At 36.3% G+C, this 10,854-nt stretch overlaps 2 protein-coding genes across 2 annotated transcripts; both read left to right on the top strand.

The window, feature by feature from the left end:
* Window positions 1-2,583: 2,583 nt before the first annotated feature.
* On the top strand, window positions 2,584-4,068 carry LOC111398131 (cytochrome P450 CYP72A219-like). The gene is made up of 4 exons (XM_023025083.1): window positions 2,584-2,891; window positions 3,196-3,419; window positions 3,525-3,818; window positions 4,015-4,068. The coding sequence occupies exons 1-4, from the start codon at window positions 2,588-2,590 to the stop codon at window positions 4,066-4,068; spliced, it is 876 nt and encodes a 291-aa protein (XP_022880851.1). The 5' UTR covers window positions 2,584-2,587.
* A 906-nt stretch (window positions 4,069-4,974) lies between these two features.
* Window positions 4,975-5,394, top strand: LOC111398130 (cytochrome P450 CYP72A219-like). Its single transcript, XM_023025082.1, has one exon. It carries the CDS (start codon window positions 4,975-4,977, stop codon window positions 5,392-5,394), a length of 420 nt encoding a protein of 139 aa, XP_022880850.1.
* Window positions 5,395-10,854: the final 5,460 nt, after the last annotated feature.

Raw genomic sequence — 10,854 nt, 5'->3', positions numbered from 1 at the left:
AGAATTATGATTAAAAATGATCTAAATTATTAAAAATTAAAAAAAATAAAAAATTTAGCACATCCAATTATTGCATTAACAAATAAATCAAACTGCAAGTTTGAAAATAATGATGTATGTTTCCAAGTGTGACAAGTCATACTTAGCGTCTTGCCATGTGTTTTGTCTACTTAATTAAATATGGGATGATTTCTTAATAACTTCAACACGTGCCACTAAACACAAAATGTGTAGATTTTGTGTTGGGTTTACTCTCAATTAAAGATTGCTCAATAACGTAGATGTGAAATTTTTGGACATGAATCACATGATACACTGTCATTATTAAACCTACAATAGTTATCGATAATAATATAACCTTAAATCAACTGACTGCAAGTGGTGGTCATATTATGCCCTAGTTTGAGCTCCATTTTTGGTTAAAATGTATTTTAAAATAATATTTTATTGGAGAATGTGTGATTAAAAAATAAGAAAAAAATTTGAATGTAAAATTATTTTATGGGAGAATGTGTGGTTGAGAACGAATTTTGAAAAAAAAATAAAATAAAGAGAGTTTTTGAAAAAATAGGGCTAAACATATGCTAAATTCCGTGGAAAAGCTCAATCTTATTTAAATGCTTATTATATTTCTGTAGAGAAATTTAAATCACCTCAATGCTTTCAAAACCTACCAGTCAATTGGTTTATAAATTTTGACATCTTATAATTATTTAATCTTTTAAGGAGGGGATTAGAAATCATGCGTGAAAAAGGTTAAAACAATTCAGAAAAAGCGTCTTCTCAACCGAGTTACAAAAGTACTTGTCATCAATTTGAAACAAAAATTTATCATCGCTATCGATAATCAAATAAAAATTTAATAAAATTGTTGATGTAAAATTCATTCCATCAATCAAAGGATTACGGTTTTGGCCAATAGGTTGGTGTTAAGGACCAATCATTACTTAATCTGGATTGAAAAGAAAGCATGCCACTGTGGAAAAACCTGGATTTGTATATTTGCGTGCAAACTATATCATCATGTAGTCGCTAGCAATACCATTATTTTAGTAGGAAAAGGAAGGAAAAGAAAAGAAAAGAAATTCATACAAGTGAATCTCCATTTTGAGAGAACACCTTAAATGGGAACACTACGGGTAAGATGACTAGTACTCTACAGAAATTGGCAATTGTCATAGAAATTAAGACTCTGTACGTAACTCGTTTTCAATCACATTATTCCATAAAATAAAGCTATACGTACAATAAAATGTTTTCCTCATTTTTTAACTATATTCTCCAAAAATTATTATTCCAAAGCACATGTTAAATTCCCCCAAAATCTCATTTTAATGGAGCAAGTTTCATGACGATTTTTTCGTTGACAGTCGTAAGAAGTTATTTTTAGTCCTCTAACAGGTATTCCATGACAGCAAAATCTACCCATCACTCATAATGTCAACATTTAGCTATTGTATATTATTACTAAAAAGAAATTGATAACTTGACAACATATTTGTATGTGCGTCTTATTTTGACAATGTGGAAAGCCTAATTTGTTTCAGTGAAGCTGCACGTACAGGACCTGTTTCGATCCCTACTAGGCAAGAAACAAGTGGGGGTGGGCCCCATAATTTTTTTTAAATACATGTGGGGCCCTCCTCCAAACAATCCCTGTGAAAATGCACCTGTACGTGCAGCTTTTTTCAATTTGTTTTTGCATCATGCAATGTCTCGACGAGATTATAAGGAGATTACCAATCTGATATCAATGTTAGCTTTTCCGATTTCATTTGGACTTTACGTGTTTGATCCAAATTCCATGAAAATAATGCTGAAGGGTAACAAGTGGCATTTTGTATTAAGAATTGGGGATCCATCTTAAAAGGTTAACATTGTTAAAAAGAGTAATCCAACCCCTTATAAATTGGTCTATGTTTTCATCTTTGTTCGATGTGTCATTTTATCCTTTAATATGCCCAGCAAAATAGTGGTTTATTTGAGGAAATCAATATTGAAATCCGTGTAATCATTTTTTTGAGTCTTAAATGGACCGAACTACTCGATTGAGTTCAATGGGCTTTGATACCTCATTAAAATTTGATGAACCATCTTAAAAATGTCACCTTATTAAGAGAAATATCAACAAATCTTTATAAATTTATCTATATTTTTATCTTTATTTAATGGGGGATTATAAACTAGAACAACATGCTTGGGAAATAAGTATCTTTTACATCCTATGATATAAAGATCAAATCTCATGTTATGCCTTTGTTTGGAAGATATTAAAATCATATTTTTAGCAAATGTTAATAAAAATTGATAGAATGTGTACTTGAATAATTGTGCATCCTATATAAAATGTGGAGATGAAATTAATAGCTTTCTTTGACTTAGATTTTTTAGCAATACCAATCAGGTGTCATAGCATGGGATATATACTTTATATATTTATAGTACTGTATTGTCTCGTGTCATGCATGAATTATTTTACTTGTTTTACAATGATAGTTCACGTCCAAATTCTTCTATAGATACCTTGGATTGCTTCTTCTCAATCGCACTCTTCTTTCTAAGACACACACACACACACACATCAGACATGAAGACAGAAATAGTTGGCGGGAGTGAGAAAAATATATGGAGTTCAATGTTGTTCATTACAGCATTTCTGATATTGGGATGGAGAATTATGGATCGGATTTGGCTTAAACCTAAGAAGAAGGAGAGGATGCTTAAGCAGCAAGGCTTCAAAGGGAACCCATATACCCTGACCAGGCTTCTGTTTGGAGACGTAAAAGAGAACTCAGTCGAATATGCTGAAGCCTTGCGAAAGACTATCAATATTCACGACGAAGCTGTTCCCCGTGTCATGCCCTTCGTTCATAAAACCATTGAAAAATACGGTATCTTCAAGGAAACTTATGCACTTTTTTAGAAATGAATTCTAATGAACTTCCAAATATTTGTGAGTGGAAACTAAGTGCCCGTTTGGTTTGTATTTTAGTGGTTTGCACTGAGAACTGAAATACCAGACCAAACATATTTTCTGTATTTTGCAAAACTAAAACCAGTTTGAAAACAGCAAACCAGAAGCACGTATCTTAGGTACCTGCATTTATGTAATAATTGATCCATGCATGCACTAATTGTATTTGCATTATCATAATTTCTTTTTAAAAAGGTTTTTTTTTTTTTTTTTTTTGTAAGGTAAAATGTCGTTCATGTGGGTTGGACCGAGACCTCGGGTGCTCATTATGGATCCTGAGTTGATGAAAACAGTGATGAGTAAATACAATATTTTCAAAAAGAATTTTAAGGTAACCAATAATATAGTACAAACACTTATTAGTGGAATCCTTAATCAAGAGGGAGAAGAATGGAGCAAAAACAGAAAGACTCAAAATCCAATTTTCCAACTGGAAAAAATTAAGGTAAAATTTTTGTACCAATTAATATCTTTTTCCCCCTCTTCTGTATAATTAATCTTAACACATTATTGACATTTTTTTTTCAATATTTTGTTTTTAATTATGTAGCAAATGATACCTGCATTTCAAGTAAGCTGCGATGAAATTGTGAACGAATGGAAGAACTTGGTGTCGAGCTCCAAGGATGGCTCCTGTGTGGTGGACGTGATGTCTCATATAGAAGTCTTGACCACAAAAGTAGTGTCCCGAACTTTATTTTCCACTGACTATGCTCAGGATAAAAGGATCTATGAAATTCTTAAAGAATTGACCGCTATTGCGAGACAGACAACCCGAATAGCTGATTTACCGGGAGCAAAGTACGTTATTGCACTTACATTGTCGTCGTATGTTTACAATGATGTTTGTACTCTCAGCACGATTGTCCATTGTTTTCAAAACGATGAAAATGGAGGTTTAACTTAAGAAATGTCGGTTTATATTATTTACTGATACTCTTCATTTAAATTCGACGTCTTGTACTCGTCTTAATATTCATCATTGTAGGTCTTTTGTGTCTTCTTGTTAGTATATTGACAATTTTCTCAATTTGGTGTAGGTATCTTCCCACTATGACAAATCGAAGGTCAAAACAGATAAAAAAAGGAATTAAGAAAATCATTTTCGATTCTGATAAATGAAAGGGCAAAGGGAATTAAGGCAGGAAAAACTATGGAGGACAACTTCTTTCATGTGTTGTTGGAATCTGAACTCGCAGAAACTCATGGAATCAAGAATATGGATGATTTGATTGGAAATGTTCAGTTATTTTACTTCGCAGGACATGAGACTACCACAGCTATGCTCGTTTGGACCATGATTTTACTTAGTATCCATCAAAATTGGCAAGAACGTGCTAGACAAGAGGTTTTTCAAGTCTTCGGTGACCGCAAACTGAAAATTGTAAGTAGTCTTAATTTTATATACTTCACAAATATATATGTTTCCATAGTTATCTTAAAAAAGAAAAGTTGAAAATCATCAGAAAAAGCATGGACATACTTGTATTAATTTTGATATAGGTTTAGTGACCTAAAACATATATTTAATCCTATAATGGACTCATACAAATAACAGATGAATAATTTTGAAAGAAACGTGTTTGGTAATGAATATATGTGTGTGTGATAGACCGAAATGATGCAAATCTCACCTTTCGGATTAGAAAATGTAGTTATACTGGATTCATTCGCCTTGGTATTGGATTCAAGTAATGTTATTTAGTACCATTGGTGCTATACAATAATTTAGATAGCGTTTAAGTATCATTATTAATTGATAGATCACCTTAAGTGTAGAAAAATAAATCACATTTAAGATGTTCTATCTCTTGCACGACACCTAAACTGATGCTCTAGCACCAGTATCATTATTCTTAATTTGGTTTTTTCATGTCTATAAGAAATTCTTTTATTGTCACTCAAGTTTTTTCAACGTTAATCATCAAGAAATGAATAGGGTGTCTTCGTCATTCTCTTCTCTTATTATTTGAGGTCCTCTATCATCCTTACAAACAACAATGATTTTCAATGAGGTATTACGGCTGTATCCACCAATTGTTGACCTGTCTAGACTGGTTGAAGAAGAAACAAAGTTAGGACAATACACTATCCCAGCCGATACACTATTGATGTTGCCGATAATCATACTTCACCGAGACACAGACTTGTGGGGCGAAGATGCAAATGAGTTTAAACCAGAAAGGTTCGCTGAAGGAGTATTGAAAGCAACAAATGGGCGCCTTGCATTTTTCCCATTCGGTTCAGGTCCCCGAGTGTGCATTGGACAGAACTACTCTCTATTGGAAGCCAAACTTGTCTTAGCAAATATTCTGAGCAACTTCTCCTTTGAGCTTGCACCAACTTATACACATGCTCCCTATGTTATTTTTACTGTGCAACCACAGTATGGTGCTCCACTCTTTCTGCGCAAGATTTAGCGCGATTTCAAAAAAACGATAAATCTCTATGCAGTCGACCCTAATCAAATCGTTAGAGATTGAATCGTCACATTGTGGGATATCATTGCATAACCACTTGCTTGTTTTCCTATTATCCGTCTTTTTACAAAATAAAATTTTCGAATCAAAATCAGTTGCTAGGATAAGTGCCCTGAAAAGCGTAATCCTTGTAACGAGACTTTTCCATTGGTTAATGAGGTGCTGTTTCATGTTGATTTTAATTCCCATGTCATGTTATTGTGTACTAATACCAGAAGGTTCCATGCATGGTTCTTAATGTGAAATAAAAATATTTGTTTTGATTATAGCTTACACGATGGCTAACCAGTCATCGAATATTCGGTTGTCATTAAAAATTTTTGTGGTGGTAATGCAAATTGTTCCAGATTTGCTCGTAATGGTATTAATAACCTTAACACAATAATTATTGAAATATTGATAATATTTATAGCAGTCATTAAATATAATATTAACTAATGGACCATTATTAGCCATCACAAGATAACTATTGTTCAATCTACTGGTAATAATATCACTTTTTTGGGAAAACGAACCCTACTACTATAGCATAATACTCCCACAAACAACGTTCAACAACCAAAACTTCTCAGAAACCATTTACCAGCAATAGAGAAGTTTGAACGTATATGCATAATCCTTTTGGACGGAGAGAAACAATTGTACATATGGATGAACACAGTGACCAACTGGACCAATTGTTATTTGGCCCCTGTTTGGCAATGTTAAAAATGAGACTTTTAGTAAATTTTGATAAAAGTCGATGAAATGTGTGGTTAAAAGTTGATAAAAAATTGTTGGTCCTATGAAATTTGTAATTCAAATTAATTATTGACTTTGAGTTAAATATTTACCAAATTTTTAAGCAACGCCAAATGGGGTTTGGACTCATTTGATCGTGTGCTCGTCTCGTGGGTGAATGATGGTAGCACTGATGGATAGGTTCATGAAGATCACAGGAGGCTGGTGCAGTTGGAGCTGGAGATAGGTTCATTCATGATAACAAAAGTTGCTTTTTTATCATAAATTAGCATAATCAAATTTTAAATTAATTGAAAAGAAAATGTCATAAAACTATTTCTAAAATTTTTAAACCAAACTCATTTTCTATTTTTTGTTTTGTTTTGAGAAACAGTTTTTCAAATGATAAACCAAACGCGTTTTTTGCATTCTTAAAATAATCCCTCAAAACAGAAAACAGAAAATGAATTCAAAATTGAAAATAGAGAATAGAAACGCAAAACAAACGCTTTAGCTGGATTTTCTCATTTACACGAAAAATTTCTAGATCCACCTGTAACATTGATTAGAAGGCCAATGATAACCACCCCTCAAAATGGTTAAAAAAATAATAAAATAATAATAATAATAATAATAAATATAAAGAATTTCTCAATTGTTATTCATTACACAAATATCAGTACGGTCTATAATTTTCTCCATCCAGCTGATTCTTGAGTGGACGACAAAGTTGCCTTTAATTCCATTAAAATTTGAATTCATTATTTTATTTAGCAATTTGTTTAGACACTTTTTTTTCCCAGAAGCTTTAACCTTTCTGTTTCGCGCAGGTTAGTCGTTAACAATTAAAAAGGATCAGACGATTATGTAAAGGACAAATCTCTTGAGACAAAGTCCCAAAAAGAGGTGTTCTTTTATTGGTGATAACTTTACAATTGGAAATCAAAAACAAAATGCCTCCAAGGGGCGCAAGCACACGAGTTACTGAAAAAGTGTTTTAGTCTAAAACTAAGGAAATTAAAATTACATGTTCTCTGTTCGAGAGTTTTTGATTTGGTCCTTTTGCTCTATGCATTTTCTCCCTTTTATACTCCATGGATGATCTTTTTTGTGATCAACCGCCTAAAAACTGTTTGATCGTTCTACAACTGTCCGCTTTCCTCATAATGGCCAGCTTGTCATCAAAACTGCCTTTTTTAACTACTGCCATTACTCTTCGTTGTTCAACCGTTTTCGATTGAATTCCTTGAATCGTGGAACGTGATAGGGCTGCTTTAATAACTGCTTTGATAACTGCACTTCTTGATAACCACAACGCTTTATGTTTGTTAAGACTTTGGGCGACTTAAAGGTTTGGACGAGAATAGAGTAACAGCTCTGGATGACTGCATGGCACTCCATTCGCTCAGATTCTGGGCGACTTGCAAATTTGGGCGATGGCGTTACTGCGTTCTTGGGCCTCCCTATTTAGGCCTTCATCTTGAATTGTTTGATTGGGCTTCGTTCTTTGGGCTATCTGATTTGGGGATCCTCCAATTGGGCTTCATTCCTTAGGCCGTTCGATTTGGACTGAATTTTTATGTGTCAACAATTACCCCCAAATATGGCAGAATTAATAATAATTATTAAATTTTGCCATATTCACTTTGTGTTTCCAGCAACATTCGAGATTTCCAAGAATTTCAATCATTGTTTTCTTCCATAACTTGAAAAGGTGCGTCGTTTTGCAAACCCTTATAACCCCCAAACACGCCATTTCACCGTACCATTAAATCACGCCTCAAATTTTTCGCGTTTCTCCCACGATTTACTGTTCATCTTTTGTTTCCCTGCTACGTAACCCTGAAAAGCTTCGTTCCATCTCAAATGACTACTTCACAATCTCAAGCTGGCGACTCCTTTAGTTTTGATGACTTTCAGAAACTTCTGAATCGTCCATACATAACTTCGAGTTTTCTCGCGCCCGCCGATGTCGAACGCAATGAGTTCTACTTAGGTCCTTTCTTCAACAATGCAGAGACAGTTGAACAGGCGGCTGTGGGTCAGCTGTTTCCTTGTACTCAAGGCCCTCCATTTCTAAACTCTCTGCCGCTGGGGCCACTTCGCGAAAGAGGTATTCGCACTTGGCCTAAATCTGATGTAGCTTTCCGTAGGTGGCATGCTCGTCTTGTGGGCCATGGTCCTACTAAGGCACTTTTTGATAATGTTAGGATTTCTGATTTGTTAGAAATCTCTATTCACCCCCCTACTTTTGATTCAGCACTTTTTTCGATTGCTTTGAGTTTTTGATCTTCTGAGTGTAATACCTTTATTCTCCCTCTTGGCCCCATATCTATTACTTTAAGGGATGTTGGGGCCCTAGTGAATCTACCACTTTTGGGCAATACCATTTTTCCTGGTATCTTGGTTTCTGGTGGCGCCCCAAAGTTTGGTAGAAATTACACCGAGTCTTATTCAAGCCTACAAACCCTTCACAATCATTCAAGCGCTGAGCCTTCCCATACTGAGAGAGTGGCTTTTCTTCTAGTTTGGCTTTGTAAATATGTTTTGTGTGTGCTAAGCATAAAGCCCTCCCTGAGTTATTTACCCATAGCGCATAAATTGGCGCGTGGCAGGCCTTTGAATTTATGTTCTTTCTTTTTGGCTGCCCTTTATAGAGGCATGTCCTCTCTTCAAACTCAATTGAAGAATGGTGCATCTCCCACTGGTAGTGGACCTCTTTGGTTCACTCAACTGTGGTTGAGATCCTATTTTCCATTGCTTGGTGCTCCATCAATTTCTCACTCCTCTGCTAGCTGTTATGGGCTAGCCATGGAGCCCTTGGCTCCTGTAAATATGTCCAGAAGGGACATTTTTTCATTCTTTTATTTTTTGGATTCAATCTCTTTCTTTTTTCCTTTTCCTTCTTTTTTGACTCCAGACTATGTACATCCCCCCTCCACTATAGACAGCGCGAGCACCTCCCTACTCATTTGGATCCAGTTTTTAACCGGGAGGGAGCTATTTCATGATATTTTAATTGGAACCAATGCCAAGGCAGGGGTAGAAATTTATGCTCCCCAATTTTTTGCTCGCCAGCTTGGTTTCGGCCAAACTTGGCCTGTTCCTCCTTGCTATTCAAGGAACTTAATTGACCGTTTTCATATTATTAATAAGGCGGAGGCAGAGGCTATAAATGCTCGCAATCTTCTTTTAACCAACTATTTTTCATTAGCCCCCTTCAATTCTAGCCACGCCATCCATCCTCTTTTTGAACAGCTCTGGCCGTCAGTGAAGCGCAGATTATTTGCGGCTGATACCAATCGTGCCTTTCATTCACTAGACCAGCCGAGCATTTCTTCCCCTCCTCCTGTTTTAGTCACTCCTTTGTCCATCAGGAGTCCTTCTCCTCCTCGTCGCGCTAAACAGTCTGCTCGTCCATCTTCTTCTCTCCCTGCCAAGTTTTTCATTAGCAAGAGTGCCCCAAGCCGCAAACGGCCAGCCTCAGCATCTCCCATTCTGGAGGATGATGTTGATGATGATGATGATGATGATGATGATACCCCTCTTATCGTCAGGAGGAAGGTAATTAAATTGATTTACTCACAAGCATACTTTTCCATACTTGAAACTTTTCTGTGTGCTGATGATTTTTTGGACTTCTCAGAAAAGTTCAGCCTCTCCTTCAAAGGTTTTGGCATCGACAGCTTCTGCTCCATCATCCTCCACTGAGGTTGCTTCATCCAAACCGGTTGATGAGGGGACTACGCTTAAAGAGACATCTTCAGTTCCAGAATCCTCATCACAACCCATGGATGAGCCACCTTCTTCTCAGGGCGTCAACCCCCCAAATATCGAAGCAGAAGGTAATTCAGTTTTTTGATGCCTTACCTTTGCTTGTGCTATTGGTTTCTGATTTGTTGCTCCTGAGTTTTGCAAATACTCCTATGAGTCTGCCCGTTGTGGCAACATCTTCTCGCTCAAACAAGGGGAAGTGCTCACGAATGAAGGGGTCATTGGTGGCAGACTTGGCTGAGGACATGCCATCTTCCACAATTGTTGATGAGGTAATCTTTGCTTCACTTTTATTTCTATCTTGTTTGTTGTAGTGAGAATCTTTAATATAGGCAATTTTCTTTGCAGGATGCTGACAAGATTGTGCGTTCTATCCGAGACTTGTTCGCTTCCTGGGGGCAAGTCAAGACGTCTCGCCCTACTCCATCTGATCGTCCTGTTGCTTCTTCAGAGGAAGATTTGAAGTTCCTCAAGCAGTCGATATTTGAGTACGTGTCCTTCATGGACATGGACATTGGTAGGGCTAGTGCTGCCAGACATAAGGATAAACTTGAGCATTTGAATGTGAAATTGGAGCAAACACTGACGCTTCCGTCGCTCAATCTTTCTGCCGATTTTAAAGCGACGTTGAAGGTTATCCACTCCGAGGTCCTTTTTTTGCTGGCCAAGAATGCTGAACTAAAAGCCAAAAGTACTCAATATCTTCGAGCCGTATCTGAGAAAGAGTCTTTGCGTATGGAGATCAACAAGGCTGAGGACGAGTTAAAAGAAATCTCTTTCGAAGTCATGATCGAAGACTCTTTGATGGTTAATTTGGCTGCTCAGATGAAGGAACTTCAAGCCAAAATGGACGACTGCAAGGCGAGAATGGCTGCTAAAAAGCGCAACGCCTCCCAGGGAATTGAG

Source organism: Olea europaea, chromosome 7 (assembly GCF_002742605.1).
Source record: "Olea europaea var. sylvestris chromosome 7, O_europaea_v1, whole genome shotgun sequence".
NCBI classification, from domain to species: Eukaryota; Viridiplantae; Streptophyta; class Magnoliopsida; order Lamiales; family Oleaceae; genus Olea; species Olea europaea.
Note: the sequence above shows the minus strand (reverse complement) of the source record. Positions and strands in the feature narration are given on the sequence as shown.

Bases quoted from the DNA above. Each gene is read 5' to 3' on its own strand.
- LOC111398131 (XM_023025083.1), top strand. From the start codon at position 2,588: ATGAAGACAGAAATAGTTGGCGGGAGTGAGAAAAATATATGGAGTTCA. The intron at 2,892-3,195 runs GTATCTTCAAGG...TTTTTTTGTAAG, and splicing joins TAAAACCATTGAAAAATACG to GTAAAATGTCGTTCATGTGG. The intron at 3,819-4,014 runs GTTTGTACTCTC...AATTTGGTGTAG, and splicing joins CGTCGTATGTTTACAATGAT to GTATCTTCCCACTATGACAA.
- LOC111398130 (XM_023025082.1), top strand. From the start codon at position 4,975: ATGATTTTCAATGAGGTATTACGGCTGTATCCACCAATTGTTGACCTG.